At 39.1% G+C, this 19,007-nt stretch overlaps 1 protein-coding gene across 1 annotated transcript; it reads left to right on the forward strand.

Annotated features, from left to right (window-relative positions):
• Positions 1–1,240: 1,240 nt before the first annotated feature.
• UPB1 (beta-ureidopropionase 1) lies at positions 1,241–18,855 on the forward strand. The gene is made up of 10 exons (XM_065693026.1): positions 1,241–1,390; positions 2,034–2,205; positions 3,698–3,785; positions 4,489–4,583; positions 5,800–5,961; positions 9,897–10,066; positions 13,209–13,290; positions 14,127–14,169; positions 15,255–15,409; positions 17,631–18,855. Exons 1-10 carry the CDS (start codon positions 1,290–1,292, stop codon positions 17,724–17,726), a joined length of 1,164 nt encoding a protein of 387 aa, XP_065549098.1. The 5' UTR covers positions 1,241–1,289; the 3' UTR covers positions 17,727–18,855.
• The last annotated feature ends 152 nt before the right edge of the window (positions 18,856–19,007 follow it).

Consider the following 19,007-nt stretch of genomic DNA (forward strand, 5'->3'; position numbering starts at 1 on the left):
GATGATAAATATTATGTAAGTATCAGTCACTGCTTATTATTGCCCTTCAGAAATGTGATTGGAAAAGTAACATAATTCCTAGGAACAGGTTTTTAGGCCCTTGGTCATGAACAGGGAGATGCTACACCCGTGAGTACAGGACAAATGTACTCGAAACAATGTACTAGCTATCCAGACTTTTTAGAAGTTCCTTCCTTTGAGATGATGGGGTATTTTTCTTCTTCTCCTTACTCACCATTCTTTGCTTTGTAACATATTCTCAGTTTATCTTCAAAGTTCCCACAAAGATTGAAGGATTTCCTCAACAGCAGACTAACACCTTTAGACAGCGCTAAAGGAGTTACTCCAAGGAGTTCCTGCCCCTAGCAAAGCAGCGTGTTTATCACGGTGCACTGGGCATAGAGAGCATAGCTGTCTCTTTTGGGGTTAAAAAGGGTGGATTAGAGCAAAAGAGTGCTATCCAAGCACACTTTCTGTTTAAAGTTAAATGTTAGACACTCTCTCCCTGACTTTTTTAATTTATTATTTATTTGGCCTAAAAGGCTTAACATTTAACTCAAAATACCAAACAACTGCAAATGGTAAGTGCTGAACATGGTTACATCCTCCGGAAGACACAAAAAGCAGTGCTTAAACTTAGTGCCATGTATTTAAATGCGTGTAGCCACCCCTGGGGTCAGTGCTTCATGAGAAAACCATGACCACGTTGTGAATTCTAGTTGCCTTTTGAAGCAGAAGGCACAGACGGTAGTTCGGTGGAAGTGACTGGTTTAACACGGTTTATTCAGATGCCCTAGAACGAGGTCTTAATTTGTTCAGTCTTTTGACATTAGCTTTGGTTGTCCAACTCGATGTCCAACTATATTAGGCCTCAAATCCACGTTGAAGACAAAATCATTTGCTCATACTGCCTCCTGTTCGGAGTCTTACTGCTGCTAAAATGGGCACAGGCATACCCGTGAAAACCATTCCCATTTTATGACCTCCAGTTTCTAAGCCTTTTTGTTGAACGGTACCGGTACAAAAGGCTCCTCAAGATGTTCTGCTTTTAGACGAGTTACTTCGGAGGCAGCGAGTAGCGGGGCACGCTGCCTCGTTCACTCTCTGGGTCACCTCAGGCCGCACGACCCAACCAGCCCCGGCCACAACGACACGGAACCGGCGCTGCCGCCCGCCAAACCGCGCTGAGGGGAGGCGGGCGGGTTCCAACGGCGGCCGCCAAGGGGTAAAGTCCGGGGGGGCGCAAGCGTGGCCAACGGTCGGCTCGGCTCGGCTCGGCTCGGCTCGCCATGGCCGGCATCTTGGAGTCGGTGGAGTCGTGCCTGGAGCGGCACCTCCCGCCCGAGGAGCTCGCCGAGGTGAAGCGGATCCTCTACGGCGGCGAGGCGAGGTGCGCTGCCTCGCTTCCCCCGCCGCGGGTGGTGTGCCCGGCCCGGCTGCCTCCTCCCCTCTGTGCGCCGCGGGGCTGCTCAGCCCGGGATGAGGGGAGAGGAGTGAGTTTGAGGAGGGGTGCGCAGGGTGCGGGGCTGGGCTGAAAGGAGGAAGAAGGGTACGGCCCGTGGTGGCTGTGGTAAGTGGGGCGGTTGTGGAGGTAATCCAGCTGTGGGAGGCGGGGTGATCCAGGGGTCCTGTGAGAAGATGGCTGACAGGAATGAGAGACCTGAGGGGCATCTGGTCGGTTTGGGGTGAGGGAGCTGGAAGAGCGGGGATCTATCATGAGGACAGTATGTTAGAGGGAAGGTGTTTGTAATCCGGGGGTGGTACATGGAGGTTTGTTCATACCTTGATTTTCTGTAGCAAGGTATTAATGTTTGGAACCGACGTTTACTGAGGAGGACAGTGGGAGTCTGCTGCTGTGAAGGAGAGCAGTGAGATTTGGACATGACCTGGCTACTGTCTGACACTGCCCTTGTGAAGTATCAGAGTGTTTGGGGCATGGGAGCTCGCGTCTCTGTGAGAGACAGAGTGCATTTGTGATCCTTTTGGTTAACTGCATCTCATCTTGAAAGGTTTCTGTTTCCCGTTCAATTCAGAAAACTTCGTTTGCCCGCTGCTGCGCTGTCAGCTGCTCAGGAAAGAGATTTTGAGCTGCAGGGCTATGGATTTGATGCTGAACCAGAGCAATTGAGAAGGCCACGTATTGTTCGAGTGGGACTGATACAGAATAAAATTCCACTGCCCACAGACACAGCAGTGTCAGTCCAGGTACACAAACTGGGATCTGGGCTGTTTGTGTGTAACTCGTGCTCTGCGGGATTGAGGCATAGCGCACAGGTTGATATTAGAAACTCCACTGTGAAGTGTCTGCTGGTTGTCTAGCAATAGGGGACCCATCACTGTTTCAATACAGCATACTCTAAAATGACGCATTCAGTTTTAATGTTTCTCAGAAACATCTATTGTGTTGCATTCACTCAGTGAATTGCTCCCCCCCACCCCGTTTGCAGTGTTTCCAAAGCTAAATATTTAGTCACTGATTTTGTACATGAAAATCCTTTGCCTCTAAAATGAAACAAAATCATTTACCCAAACTCAAACCGTGGAAGCACAGGTGCAGTTCATGTTTTAACCGAGAAATGTTCCATTGTAGGAAAATCTGTTAGGGTAAACACAGATTAATAAAGCTGTGTTCATGATTCTTTGTACAGCAGTAAATCTTATTACAACATGACCATCATTTCTCATCATCTTGGACACAAAAGCACTGAGGTGACACGTGGAGAAATAGCCTTCTGAAAGATAGCTTGTAAAAAGTGAAAGAAAATACCCTATTTCTAAAATCTCCTGGAGCCGTAGTTTTATACAGTGACAGGACAGAATATTTCTGAAGTAATTTCTTTTGGAAAGGTTACCTGTCTCAGATGCAAATAATTAATTCAGTAAATGGATCAAGTTTGTGGATTCTTTGTAGCATCTGTTGAAAGGTTACCAGGTATATCTGTGATTTTACCTTATAAATAACTAGTTAACTATTTCTGTAAATCAGTGTGCAGTTGTTGAGTTCATAGGTCACTGTTGGCTTTTTTTTATTGACAGCTGAAAGTATCAATGCAAAGGGCTACACCTATGCTTATATTTAAGTAGAATACTCAAGAAAAAAGTACTTTGAAACAATATTTTCTGACTAATTAATAAATGCTTTGATGTTTTTTCTTAGTAATAATCTGCTTTGGTTTTATGACAGAGGGATTTAGAAAAAAGATTGGAGTTAATAACTCAGAGAGTGTCCAAGATCCATAAGTGTGAGCAGGATTTGAAGATAACAAAGGAAATACTGTCCTTACAACACATTTTAAGATTCTGAGTATTTGACTTTGAATTTGTATTTACTTAACATCATTCTGTAAATTGCTTACAATGAGCAGCAACATTTTTAGCTGATTTTGTTACAATTTTTTGCTATTTGCAGATCAGTAAGCAATGAAGTGCCATATATTTAAATGTTGTAACTGTCGAATTAGAGTTCATTGGATTGCTTTCTCTATTTTCAGCATCTAAATGCTTTTAAAAACCTAACTCTTTCTATTATCAGTGTTCAGAAATGATAACTTCTTGAGTTATTCTCCCTGAAAGCAATGAGACTAAGTATAGAAAAAGATAAATTCAGTGTGAACAAAACCTGTAAACCCAGGCTGTTAATATACAAATGACTTAGAACATACAACATTTTTTATAGCATGACGTTTCTCACAATCAGGTGGCTGCACTGCACAGACGAATTGCAGAGATCGTGGAAGTAGCTGCAAAATCTGGGGTCAACATAGTTTGTTTCCAGGAGGCTTGGAGTGAGTATTTTCTGTGATTTCGTCTAGATTTTCAGAGGTCAGGTTCCTTCTATTATAACACATATCCTGTACTAGAAGTATGTTTTTTAAGTAAACAGCAGCGATCTTCCAAGATAAAGCAGTTCACTGATTTACTTTCTAAAGGAAAACCCAAAGAGTCTTAGTTAGCAGAACTGTGTGGAAGATGCTATAGTGAAGTCTGTTATATTGAAGACTGGTGTGTGCTGCAACAGTGGTATTTCTGGATGTGTTCTTTTTTCATGTCATCTTTCAGGATCCTTTCCTCTTTTTTTTTTTTCTCCTAAAATGTTTGTTTTTTCTCTAGACAGATAGTAAGAAAGTTTTAATGAAGATGCAGTCTTTGAGGTTGAATAAAGGCAAAAACCAAACTGAAGGCTGATAAAATGTTTGTGAAAACTGGTTATTCACAGAAGTGTACAGTAGTGACTAGGGTATATTTTGTATTTTTACCTCCAGTAAGGCTTCACTAAGTGCATTCTTTCTGTTCTGTTTTGCTCTGTGTAGGCCCAAAACTCCTTGTCCTTGTTTAAAGTATTTTAATTAGCTTTTGCCTTGAAACAAGGAAAACAGTTGAATCTTTTTTGTGTTTAACTATTTTTTGTCTGTATTTACGCAAGCAGTGTGTATTTCTTGAGTGACATGAACATTCCTGTCAATTTTGTCTTGCGTTGATGTTTTGCAGCCATGCCCTTTGCTTTCTGTACAAGAGAGAAGCTTCCTTGGACTGAATTTGCTGAGTCAGCAGAGGATGGGCCAACAACAAAATTCTGTCAGGAGGTAAAAAAACAATGAAGCAAAAAACCCCCGATGAAACCTCCAACCCCAGCCCATACCTGCTACTGATGAGCATAGATTTCTTCTTTGTGTACTGGTCCTGTACCACTGAGGAAACTGAAATAATAAAAATTTCAACTTGCTTGACTAACATTATGATAGTGAATGAGGTAGAAATGGACAGCAGCTGTGCCCAATATTTAGTTTTTAAGCTATTTGCCTTTATAGACTACCTTTTGCCATGGAGGGCATTTGAAACTTCCCTTTTAGCTGTGCCTGAGTTTTCAAGGGAGGAACCATTCTTCATATAAATATTTTTAATTTCCATTTCAATGTAAATGCTCTTTCTTGCCTAGAATAGTTGAGCATTAAGCAATGCTTGTATGAAGGTGTGAGAATAGCCAGGCTTTTCTAAACAGGGACCACTTTCACACAAATCTTTGCATCTCCCTGTGAAATGACACCAAATGTAGGAGACGACTTATGAACCCAAGGAGATTTGTTATTGTCTGGCTTTTATTTTTCCAGAGACTATTGGCTGTAAGGGTGGCTGAGTTTATTTTTGTTTTCTAACAATTTTTTTTTTTTTTTAAATAAGGAATTTCAGTTATTTTACAAGTGGCTGAAACAACAGAAGACTCTTTTGCTGTCAAATTTGCCCAGATATGCACTGACCTATTAAGTTTTTGTAGACAGCATAATATCTTTAGTCTGATCTAGGCACGTACATGTTGCTTCTCACTGTGGAATTAATGACACTGCGGAAGTGTGGGCAAGTAAGTGATTTGAAGGAAAAGAAGTTGCTCTATTTCTCAACTTATATTTGTGTTATTGAACATTTTACTTTTGTTTTAATAACTGTTTTCAGCTAGCTGTGGTGTCTTTCACCAGACAGAAGAATGGGATGGGATCTGTCTCTTCCTATACCTGTCAATAGATAGAGGTCAGCTCTGTAGTCTGACCATTGCTGTTAGAACGCTTTTTCCTGTTGGTACCTTGCATTTCTAGTTGAAGGATTCAGGGGGAAGGCTATCTGTGTTGTATCCATGTTTGCTGAAGAAACTGTGGTGATGTGGGCATGCCAGTGCAAGTTAAGCATTAGCCCTTGATAACTCTTGGAGTAATGGACCAGATGAAAACTTTTTCTAATCCTTCTTTATGAACAAAATGTGAATATACTGCAGGCTTGTGAATAATAGAATTGTGTTCATTTGTGTAGCTGGCAAAGAAATACAATATGGTTGTGATATCTCCAATCCTGGAGCGAGATGAAACACACGGGGGAACTCTGTGGAATACTGCAGTGGTCATTTCTAGTTCTGGAGCTGTCCTTGGCAAAAGTAGAAAAAATCACATTCCAAGGGTTGGAGATTTCAATGAGGTAAGATGTGATTCTCAAGCTAGTCTTACCTTGCAGCTTTTGTTCATGTCAGCATACGTTCTGTCAGAGTCAGGTTGGCAGCAAATGGAATGTATTTCTAGAAAATGTGGTTCAATAAGTGTTAAATTGGTGGGTTTTTTTCAGGTGAAATTACGGTAAGTTAGTTTATCAGGAGCAGAGAGGGATGGCTTTTAAAAGACAGATAACACTGAATCTTTGTTAGGTACTCTTCCTTGGCCTGATGGAAACTACGGAAGTATCAAGGATCTTTATAACAAAGTTCCTAGTCACAACTTTGCTGTGTTAGTTGTGCATGATTGGCTTAGATAGTTTTTGCATGTGTGCATGTTGAACTTATTTTGCTTTGGAGGGCAGTTGTTTCATGGTTCAGGTGTATGCATTAAGATCTTGATCTCTGTTTCTCTGTGAGGTTGTCTTGGAAATGACAGTTACTTTGCTTATGTTTCTTTGAGCAGAATCCCTTAATTCATTATTCTTCTGACTGAATAGCTGGTTTATGGCCTCTTCTGTTTACTAATCACATTACTTCCACTGAAGCAGTTTTTAGGCTGTCCTCCAGAATCAGCTTCAGAAGCTGAACTGGTAGTAAAGGCAATGTCAGAGGAAAACTGGTAGATCTGAAATGTGTTTATCCATCCATAGAACTATCACAAGAAGAAAGATGGGGTTTAAAAATTAACCGAAGTCTAAAAATACATTGTCTTACCTAACTGAATCTCTCCTTGTCAGCTGAAGTGAGTTATTAACAGAGGCGTTGCTTCTAAGCACTGGGGTTTGCAATATACCTGCAGTTGCTTTTGTTCCCTGTCTAAATGCCTCAGTCAAGATGACGCTTCAGAATCCAAACTGCATGTTTATTAATTTTTAAAAGCTTTTTGGTTTCTCGAAGCTTCATGTTCAAAGACCACTGGCAGTTCTGACATGGTCTCCCACGTCTGATCAGACTGGTCTGTGTTTCTTCAGAGGAGGCTGTTAATAGGTTTCTACACAACAGATTTCTGGCACAGGCCTGTCAGTCACCAGCGTTGACTCCTATGTTTAACAGTTATTTTCATTATTTAATATTGTTTTATCAGCTCTGTCTTTTAGCTAGCAGAACAGTAACTAACAAACCCATATAAAATACAAGCCCTAATAAAAATTAATTTTGGTCGCTTTCCACATTCTTGATTTGTTCCTTGTGTAATCAAAAAAATACATTCCTGTTCTCTTTTTAAAATATGATGACCTACTGTTCTGTAGAGCATCAACAGATTACAAGAAAATTCCTCATTTCCAGGTATGAAACTTTAATGAAATGCACCTAAAAAAATATTCTTTTAGAGTTTCATTGAAAGTTTTGCATGATTTGTAAAAGCAGTTAGTTCTTATAATCCTAAATGTCAGAATTACCACAATATTATATCTGTATATCTTGCAGGTATACTATAATGATTTGACATTTCTTGTTGTACCTATCTTATAGAAACAAGTAGTGTTTACGTAAAACAGCATTATCTTTTTAGCTAGTTTTGTTAGCAAACCATTAAGTCCATTCTTCTGAGCTGAACAATTCTGCTAAAGGAACTTTAGAAACCACGAAGGCTATAGGGAAGGATTATGCTCCTCTCTGTTATTTTAATGTAGTTTTCTCTATCAACAAAGTTAATGCCCAGGGAAGTATTGAATTTGAAATGATTTTTTGTGGATCGTCTCTGTAGAACAGGTAGGGAAAGGAGCCTTGTTAAAATTATCCTTGCTGAATCGGTGAGAAAGAAATGGAAAGTGGAATGAGATGGGTGTGTGACCTCTTCAGCCATGTGTGGTATGGCATAGAAATAAACAAAAATCTGTCCTTCTTGAGACATCAGTTTGTTGTTGTGGAGATGAGCAACATATTGTGACCTCTTGTGAGCAACATATAAAAACTGATTAATTCCCTGAAGCAGCAGCATTCTTGTTTTCCTTCTCCCATTGTAATAAGATAAAACTGAGAATAGAAGAAAAAAAAAGGAAATATAGTAAATTAGCAGAATTGCTTTAAAAAAGGATTGTGTGAGTGCCCACCATGTGCTGTCTACAGACATGAATGGAGGTAAAATCAGCGCCCAAGAGACTGCAATTTCATGAGACCTGATAATGAGTAAGAAACAGGAGATGTCACTTTTACTGGGCACGCTGACCCTGTAGTCCTTGATTTCAGAAGATGACCCTCCTGTATCTGTCATGCCATTCCTGTACACTTACACGAAGCCCGATATTGTTCTTCAGCTGTAGCTGCACTTGCTCTAGGCCTGCTTCCTTCAAGACCAATGCAGTGGTTGTTACAAAAGACAGATAGTTTCAATAAAAAGGGAATTGGTTACAAACACACCTCTCTAATGTGATAAGAGACATGCCCCACTGGGTCGGGCTGATGTATTGTGTACCTTGCTTTCCTGTCTCTTGAGATCATCACAAAAAGGGACTACCAGGAATAGGTCTGGACACTCTGACTTCTGTACTCCCTCAGTATCCACAGTCATTGTTTTAGGGATTTTGGGTGACATGTTTCTGTCTATCTCATTTCTTATCAGTGTCTTTGTCTAATCCCTTCTGAACCTGGTGATAATACCTGCTTTCACAAAGAAGCACATTTCAGAAGTACACTGCCTGTTGCAAGAAAAGAAAGTTACTTTGGTTGAAAATAGCTAAAAGACTGTTATTTTAGTGAATACACACTACTCATGCTGCTGCTCTGGGCTGTCTGTATTCATCTTATCTACTGCCTTTATAATTCTGTAAATCTTACTCATTATATCACCATCAGCCTTCCATCTGCAGATTGAAGAGGCTTTTTAGTTGCTCCTCAGAAGAGAGCTGCCCCATCCCCTTCAGCTGTCTTTGCTTATTCCATCTCTAGTATGTCCTTATTGAGATGCAGACAGCAGGATTGCCTGGAGTACTCAAGCCATGGGCACACTAAATTTTTATAAACCAGCAAAATAATGTTTTCTGTTAGATTTTAGTACATCTGCTGATGTCCCGAGTTTTCTTGGGTTTTTGGTTACCACTGAGCAGGCGACTGTCAGTGATGCCACATGTACCCTTGTATCTGGGAAGAACCATTTCTGTACATTTCATTTAGAATACCTCTGTGAACGTTTGTCTCTCCTGATAGCTGTTAACTGCCCTGTCCTTCTCTTCCCCAGTGCCTTTTATAGGAACCAATGCATTCCTAACTGTCTAGAAATGTTTGATAAAAGTTCGCAGCATATGGTAAATGGGATCTTTTATGCCAACAGTTAGCTCCAGTTTCTTTGAGGAGTGTTCTGTAGTTTTATATTGTGATTTTCCTGGTGGTTATTTCAAGCCCTCTATTTGTTCAAAGCAATAGCCATATAGGAGACTTAAATAACAAATCTTGGCTATACATTGCTATTTCCTTATAGCGCTCATAAACTTACTGCATGTCATTGCATAACAGGTGAATGTAAAGGAATGAATGTGTTCCTGAAGGAATGTGAGAGAATGAATGAAGATGTCCTTTAAACAGTGTTCATCATCTCTGTCTTTTACCAGAATCAAAGGATCATTATGTCTTCGGAAAATTTTCTCACTTGGTGAAAGTACTAAGAGAGGTGCTTACAGTTTGTCTTTAAGCTTCTGTAGAAGGTTCTAGCATTAGTAGAAGCATGTATATCAAAATCAGACAGTGCTTAGGTGTAGTTTGAGTGAAGGGAAACAGGGGCTTGAATTCGATCTCAGCAACTGAAGAGAGCCACTTTTTGCTATATATACACTGCATTACAGTGCAGCTGTGTACAAAGTGAAAGGTGTTATCTCTCATGGCTTAATTACTTGAACCTGATAATCAGAAATTGCAAGTGTCAAAGCAGTGGTGGAGGTGGTAGTTTTCACTTTTTTAAGAGTCTGCCTTGTTTTTTTGTCTGTAGTCTACTTACTATATGGAAGGAAATACAGGACACCCAGTGTTTCATACCCAATTTGGAACAATTGCTGTGAATATCTGCTATGGGCGCCATCACCCTCTGAATTGGCTCATGTTTAGTATGAATGGAGCAGAGATCATCTTTAACCCTTCAGCCACTGTTGGAAAGCTCAGGTAAAATACAAACTGATTTAGTCTGTTTCACACTTTCTCAGTTAACTGAACCTCCAAGTCACTTGCTGTGTCCTCATGGCCATCTTGCCTAAAGTCTTGGAACTGGGGGTGTAGCCTCTTTGTTTTGCCTTCATGAAGTAATCTGTATTCTTCTCCACATGGAATTTTGGGCTACCAGTCTGCTCACACTCACTGATTCTCTTCCAGAACTTCAGTTGTACATCTGCATGTCTTTTGTCTCTGAGACAGAGTTAAGCAGCATCCAGCTGCTGTTCTGAATATTAATGAGAGTTTACTTAGATTATTTATGTCATAATTTTACTTTACGACAGACAGTAGTAATTTACATTCAGGCTTAGTTTGCCAGCTTGCATTGGCCACCTAGGAGCTGATAAGTATGGTGTCAAATTGCCAGGCTTTTTTCAAAAACTATTTTTTAATAACTGTTGGCAACTTTGTGATTATCAGACCTCTTGAACCAGACTGAACTAGTGTAAACTGTTTCCCTTGAGATTAATCTTCTGCAGATTGACATTAATTGCACCCTACTGACTTGATTTCCTAAAAGCCAAAAGAAAACTAGCTCAGTGAACTAAGAAAATACACTTCTTAGCTAGACCATAATGATTAATTTGGGGATTAGATCTTGAATATTCTCTGCTCTTATTAGCAACAGTCACATTTGAATGTGCCATGCTTCCAAAGCATTGCCTGATACAGGCTGTGCATTGCTTGGGATATAAGGTGATGCAAAACGACTGCATTGCTTCAGGCTGGCAGGAGAGCTTTCTTTAGGTACAAACCTGGTAGAAATGGGCTCAGCGGTTCTTTACACCACTGCTGTAGACAAAATCACCATGCCTTCCTTTCATTCTTGTGTTCTGGCCTTTGCTATTCTACTCAGTACTTTAAAATTCAAATTAGACTATTTATAAATTGAGATGTGGGATTCCAGAATGTGTCTGCACATCAGCTTAGCACACTATGGAACAGCTATGCATTTCCTTTTTGTTTTGGTTAGGGGTTATGGGAGGATTTTTTTTGTTCTTTTCCCTGGTACAGTAGGCTCTGAAAAGTAATTTAGTCATGTGTGGTGTTTATATATATACAGCTGAGGAAGTGATGGTAATTTATGCTTAATTCTAAGTATTAATATTTTTAACCCTTTTCAGCATAAGCGATTAGCTTTGTTATGGGGAAAGGAGAAGTCTGGCTTTGCGAGTTCCTTGGAACAAAATAATTTCCTATGTGAGTTAAAAAAACCCCATATTTTAGGCCAGCTGAACTGTTTTTTAGTTTCCAGCTCCAAAGATAAGTTTTAGGAAGCCAACAGGAGCATATTTCATTGTTACTGATGATATTGTAATATAAAGTATAATATCCAGTAGGAAAAAAAACCAACAAAACAGCCCCCCCCCACATATTCATCTTTTATAATGCTGAAAATTCTTTCTAATTTCTCTCTCCCTTCAGCTAAGCTTGTGTGCTTGGCCGAATTACAGAATAGTTTCATTTTTATTTCTTTAAACCTAGATGAATAGATTTCTTTGGTGTCAGCTGTGTAAACCTTAATGTATGAAATGTTCAGGCAATACAGACTTGCTCACTGGGTATGCATGACAGTAGCAGAGTTAGAAATGTAAGAGGAATATCTTCTTTTTATTCCATTTTCTGTTTCTTCAAGCTTCCCCCAATCCTTTTGCTTTTCATGTTTAATGTAAATTTGAAGTTTTCACGGTCATAGAATATGAATCCATTTTTTATTTTGCTGACCAGTTAGAAAGTTCTGAGGATGATGAGCATTCATAATAGGGTAGAAATTGTGAAAATTAAATTAGAGGCATAAAATTTTCATACCTACAGCTAGTTCTGATGCAGAGAACCATGTGTTTACAAACCTGGAGGGTAGAGCTGCAGGTTAGATTCTGTCATTCAAACTGCCTTTAATATTTTGTGGTATAGAAGACATTTTATGTGTTTATATTAATGTTGGGAAATGTCCTTTGGAAAGAGTTGAATACACAATGCTTTTGAGTCATTTATGTCAGTACTGGAATATTTGTGATGTTTGTCCACTTGTAGCCCATTAACAGGAGAGCAAACAGAAATTACCTTGTCGTCACACAGCACTTCATCAGTGTTTCAGGTTCTCCAAATTAGTAGCTTTCACTCAATTGTTTTTAAGCACAAAATTTTTACTGCAGAAAGAGTATTTGTTGTAAAAACTGTCTCTGGGGTTGCTTCTTGGCTATAGCTTTTTTTTTCTCTCTCTCTTCTGTGAAATTGTAATGTTCTGGAGCTTTTCAATAAAATCCCTTTTTCTTAGAAGAGCTGGCTGCCAGACTCAAAGCAATTGAGAGAAGAGGCAATAAACCAAGTCCTTGCAATCAGTCCAGTGCCCAGCTCTTAAGATTCTTGAGTCTGACTGGGAGATTAATGAGTCAGATGCTTGCAACCTTGTCTTGGTATTCAGAATCTGGCAGGTAGAAGATGTCACAGGAGTGTACAAATTATATCACCTTTGTTTTGGAGCTCTGAGTACTTCCAGGCATCCTATTAACCAGTCTGATCCCTGTGTATCAAACTAACAAAAAGAAGATTTCTTTCATTTTTAAACATTAATCAGAATTGAAATCTCCTTTGGAAAAGAGGCTTTTTTTACTTCCTTTGATTTTTTAATTTTAATTATTCCTCCCTCTTTTTTTTTTTTGCTCCCCTATTCATTGCTACAAAAGCTTTTCCTTGACTGTCTGCGGAAAAAAAGGATGCGACTTGTATGAATCTTGCAGCTTTGCCGCAGAATTATGTTTGGTATATTGGAAGTTAATGGAATATGAAAGCAGATGTGTAAATCCTTTGCATAATTCAGAATGTAAAACATTTTACACTTTAATTGCTTTGAAAGTCTTGAGCTGTGTTAAATGTTTTTTCCCATGACAAAGCCATATTTACCAGATTATGAGGTAGAATTTCTTAAACTTGTATTAGAGCTGAAAATAATTGTGGCTGTAAGACCAAGATCAGTCTTTGTAGGTAACTTTGACTTTTTTTGTCCGAAAATGTAGTGTGGGACTGTCACAATCTGAATTCAGCACTGCAGGACCAAGTAGTGAATACCTGCCTGCTCTTTTGTGTGTTGCAGCGAGTCAATGTGGCCAGTCGAAGCAAGAAATGCTGCTATAGCTAATCACTGTTTTACGTGTCCCATCAACAGGGTAGGAACGGTGTGTATCTTCACTTTGTTATTTAATTTCATAATTTAAGTATTGTAGCATGAGTTAGTTCAAGGTAATAAACTGAATAGCAGTGGAATGCATAGAATCCTCTACTGTATAACTACTGTATTACTGTTTATAATATAATTTGAAGATGGACAATGATAAAGAGATTGAGAGCTGCCTTATTGCTGGCAGCCTACTTTTTGGTTGCAGCTGCTTCCTGTTCTTGAATTGCTCTCTGTAATCGGCACCCTCCCTTTTGCTAATTCTCCTAGTTTCTGTGTTGAAATGAGTATTCTTGTAGCCAAAATGATTGAAGATTAAATACATCCTCCAGTCAGTGGTACACAGCTGTTTGCTGTTGTACCTCTATCTGCACACTGAAATTCTATGTTAAAAATTAATATTGCTCATAAGGGGTCATTCTTGCCTTCAGATTAGTCCAGATACCCTAAATGTGTGTTCTTTTATAAGGTTCTGGCAAAAATCCAGACTTGTTCTTGCCATTATGTGAATACGTTTGCCTTCTTTTGTGATCCACAAAGATGTGTTTGGTTAAATGTCTTTTGCCTGTGAAGATAGACTTGTGAAACTGATAGGAGGCATGTTCCCCAAAGAGTATGAAAGACAGGCAGTGACACAAAAAGATCCTGCTTTCTACCTTGTCCATCTTAGCGATGAGGCCCCTCTGATGACTCCCTTTAGACAGTGCTGATAGTATGCGAGAAAAAAAAATCTTACTAGATTTATGTAAACTTCTATATTAAATATGATAGACTAGCAAAGATTTCTTGAGTGAAATGGGATTATACTGCCACCTACAGATTCTTCTTATTTCACAGGAATACTACAAAAATTCCTTTACTTCTGGAGATGGTGGAAAAGGTATGTTCAGAAATCACACGCAGCAGTTGCTAGAAATCGTTAACTCGAAATAGTAGCTCTCCCACAAGTGTCTATCCCATGACAGTTATGGTAGCCAGCAACTGTCTTACTTAAGACTGCTGTTTTATAAGCTGGAGAGAAGAAGCGCTTCTTACTAAAGGCGCCATGGTATGTGGTCACCAGAAGCTGACACCTAAGGTTTCTGTGTATTTTCAGAGGACGAAACATTTTAGTGTCAATGTGGTGGCGTAGGACTGGAAGACAGAAATCCTACAAATCAGCCTGTATTGTCCCTGCATGCATGACTTAGTAGTAGTTGTAAGATTATTAACAGTAATAGTCCTAGACTAAATCCCCAGCCAAACTATTTTGCCCTGTTCCACAGATTTGCTGGAAGTTAAAGAGAATGCTCAAAGAAGAGCATGAGATTTGCTTGTATCTGCTTCACTTGTATGTTTAAATACTATAATTTGTCCTGTGGCAGCAATGACTGCTTCTGGCTTTATCTGGAGTGGGCCTGAGCCTCTTTTTACCTAGCTCTGCAGCAGCTGCATGAAAAAGGTCTGTGGTATCCATTGCTTAGTGGTACAACAGACGTGGCTGATTTTTGGCACAACTGAGAGCTGTGCAATATGAAGATTTTTCTTGTTCCTCAAATCCCAGTGGGTTCACCTCTGACCTTTGTATTGACAATGGAATATGTCGACCTTTGTCAGCTGTTTTGGAAATGTATGAGTTGACAATTAGAATTCATTTAAATTCTAAATAAAAAACAATGAAAGAAAAGCCTTTAGTTCAGAGACTTAGTAGTGGTAAGGCATAATCATACATTATTTAGAAGGAAGTGCAGGGAGTTTTCTCCTCTTAATTCAATATATGTGAAAGCTGTACTCTGCATGAAAGTAACTGCTGGTCAAAAATGCAGTTATTTTAGGATTGTGCTGTGACTCTTCAGGATGATGCCTTGCTTAAAGCAAATTAGTGAACAACCACAAGAAATAGAGCCAGGTTTTATGGGGCACTGCATGTTAAGTTGTATACTTATTTGCAGATGGCATTACATTCTTTTTAAAAATCTCTTTCAGCACACCATGACTTGGGCTATTTTTATGGCTCAAGTTACGTAGCTGCACCAGATGGCAGCAGGACACCAGGACTCTCTCGTGTGCGGGATGGACTTCTGGTGGTGGAGATGGATCTGAATCTTTGCAGGCAAGTCAGTGACAAATGGAATTTTAAGGTAAGCCTGCTTATAAAGAAACAAACTTACATATGATATTAGAACAAACAAGCTTTCATAATGATTTTATGATCTTGCAGTAGTTTAAAGACAGCCTTTTTTTTGTTGTTGTTTTTCAACAGTCCAGGGCTTAAATTGTGGAACTAATTTAACAGGATGTTCTGGAGGCCAAAGCCACAAATGGATTCCTAAAAGGAGTAGCCAAATTCAGGGAAACTAGGCAAATAGCTTTTAAATTAAAAGGTTAGCCTTGGTCTTTGCAGTAGGGTGCCAGGAGCTCCACGGACTGCTAGGGAAGTGCATGTGGTTTCCTTAGGCAAGGTATGTGGGTGTTTGTGCTGAGCTGAGGTGGGCCTTTGATCTGACCTAATATGGTGGATCTTTATATTCCTATAGGCCTTATTTGTCAGTTTAAATGAAAATCAGTGAAAACCCAAACCCACAACAATCTTTATGCTTCTGAGAACTTTCTGAATGGAAACTTCTTGCACTGTTAACTCCCTGAATTTTTTGGATGTGTTGAAGCCACAGAGAACAGTGTACATTCATCTCTAAAGCATCCTAACACACTTTTGAATTTACCTAGAGGAAGTTAAGATGGCTGCAAGCTTTTCCATGTGGCTTTAACAAATTTATTTATTACTGTTCTTTTAATATTCTGAGGTAAAGCTCATTTGGATCAGCTTTCCTGAGGGTATCATTTGATTTAATTTGTCCAGCAGCGCTGGTGGTTGAAGAAACTGCCAACTCAGCACTGCAATTTGCTAACCCTTCAATAGTCCCAGTACAAGCTATGTGGGGTGTCACATTGGATACTGGTTTTGTGGCATGATGGACTTTATTTATTTATTTTAACGAACATTTATTTTACAGATGTGTGTAGTGGGTAGGTGGTTGTTGTAGTAGTGGAATTAAATTGTGCTGAGAGATTCCCACTGTTGTTTAACTCAGGTGTTTAGTTTTGCTTTGCCATGGAAATCTGAAGCCCTGATAGCAGAGTAGAGATTGAGTGTGTCAGAAGCATGTGGAGCATTGCTTACCACAGTGTCATAGGGGTATCTGAACAAAAGCAGTTGTATTGATTAGGAAAAACAAACAGTAAAGAAAACCAAAACACTGACCTTTGGCTGTTTTGTACAGACTTGCTTAGTTTTTGTTGTGTTCAAGACTTGTGTTTTCAGCACCTTAGCTTTATGTTGTTGGTGTGGATTGCTATTGTTGGTCTTTTGGCACATAAGGCACAGCTGTAGCTTTTGTTCATGTGACAGGGGATATCTGTTTCCTTTTCCTCCCATTTGTGGCCAAGACAGAGGTAGTTCTTGATATGAGGGGAATGAGGAAGTATGAAGTCATCACTTATCCATTGCATAAACCCCTTGATAGCAAGCAGGAACCTATTTAACCTACTCTAGTATCTGCAGTTTGCATTCAATGATGCCTGAAGGGGATGTTAAGTAGAATGTCTGCTAAACTTACAGCAGGAAAATAGTTAAACAAGTAGCCCTCATTACACTCCGGCAACAAAGAAGTAATTCAGCCCTCTCACAGCCAGTGCTGTAGACTGTACACTTTGGGAAGAGGGTGATAGCACTACATAAAGTGCTGTATTCCAGCCTCGTAACTTACTGAATCACCCAAAGCAATGGTAATATTTTGTATTATTAATGACTAAAGTGAGAGCAACCCAAATACTATCAGTGGCACATTGCTGCCAGCAGTAAGTTTGCATGAGTTCATCAGTTGTCAAGGACATAATATGACAAGATAATTACAGATACAGTCCTTTGCCTTCATTGACATAACTTACTTGAAAGAGAGTGTTGATGCTAAGGAAGTCAGTCCACCTTTCACATTCAACTTTCATCTATCCACGATAACCAAAATAGCCTTAAGTAATTAGTCAGCAGACATGACTGTCAATGAAGGAGAGCTGCATAACAGGAAGGTGTTCAATTTGAAGTTGTACTTTTCAGAGTAGAAATGTACTTTTTTTTGGGTAGAAGTATAGTTTTAGGCAACACGATGTGAGTTCTTTTAGAAAAGTATGTTAGTTTGTGCTAAGACACTGGAGGTCTTGCATTTTGAGTGAATTATTTTACATTTGGGGAAAAATAAATAATATGTCATCATTAAAAAAAAAAAAAGGTGAATATATATGTTTTCTACTGAAGTACTTCCACAGCTCACCAAAAGAACTGAAGCTTTGGTTTTTCTTTTCCAGATGACTGGTAGATATGAAATGTATGCAGACAAGCTCACTGAAGCAGTCCAGCCTTGTTTTATACCCAATATAATCAAAGAGAGAGCATCTCATTAATGTCAAATAAAAAGGTACTGTTGGATGATAGCCTTACTGTGGATCACAAGCTGTTATTTTAATGTAATTTTAATTTCCTGTAAACAACTTTCAAGTAGTAGAACTCAAACCTTTGTTAAGTAAAATGATTGCAAAATAGCTTTTTTGTTTCTGGTTTGCGGTTTTGGTTTTTTTTTTCATTTACACTGATGAGTCCAAACTTTTTGTTTGTTATGAGAAATATATCCAGTAGGAATACGCTGCTATAAAATAATGATGAAATGTATTCAGTATTGTTTATTGTGATAGAGTTTGATGGAAATGATGCATTCAGAGGAGATCAGAATTTTCACATAAGCTTTGCATCGTGTGTCTATTCACTTCTTCTTTCCAGTTCTTTACCCTCTACCCAAAAGCGTAATTTAGGAAGAAGGCATCAATTATTTTAATCTGTCTTTTAATTACGAACTATTTAATAAAGTTCTGTTAGACTTAAGTAATGTTCCAAACATGTCCGAGTTGTTTGAAGATCTCCGGGTACTGCAAAGCAAGATCACTGGTTCTATTTCCCTTTATACTATGAATTACAAGCACAGTTGGATCAATGTCTTTGATGGGCTCCTCTAAGGTGCAGAAGTACTGCTGCACACAGAGGCTTTTAGTATCTCCAGAAGCTCAGTGCTATGTTATGAGGCCAAAATAGAAACTCTGGCTGAAGCATAGGCCAGGCCAGTGCCATGCATTGTGAACAGAAAGCCCCAGAGATGCTATCAGGGATAAGGATGTGTAATGGGGACTGTTTCCCTGGAGCTGCACTCCAGTAGGGTACGGGGTGGTTGTGGAGTACACAAAGCAGCTGTTGAATATAGATAGTAACAATCCATTTGCTATTCTCACCTCCTAGTGTATCTTGAAATTTGGTTTAGTGTGATTCAGGTGATACAGTGCGTGTTCAGGAAGTGCAGAATGAATACAGTTTACAGCCTAGCAACTATGAATTCATAGCTGAAATAAATATTTGAACTTTTAGTTCTTTTTCCCAAATGACAATTTCAGATCTGCCACTTCCAGTTAAATATGTAACACATGCTCTAAAGATTTTCCAACATGTTTCATAATAAGTTAGTTAATAAATGCACTTGCCACATTATGTTACAGGGTTATCTGTGACTTTAATCCTTTATTGAGAATGGCTTAATTACAAATAAAAATATATTTATGTATAAAATCCCTGCATGTAAAATACCCCTTACTTTGCTATTGACATCATGAAGGAAACAAAGTGACATTTTCAGAATGAGT

Source organism: Lathamus discolor, chromosome 12 (genome assembly GCF_037157495.1).
Source record: "Lathamus discolor isolate bLatDis1 chromosome 12, bLatDis1.hap1, whole genome shotgun sequence".
NCBI classification, from domain to species: domain Eukaryota; kingdom Metazoa; phylum Chordata; class Aves; order Psittaciformes; family Psittacidae; genus Lathamus; species Lathamus discolor.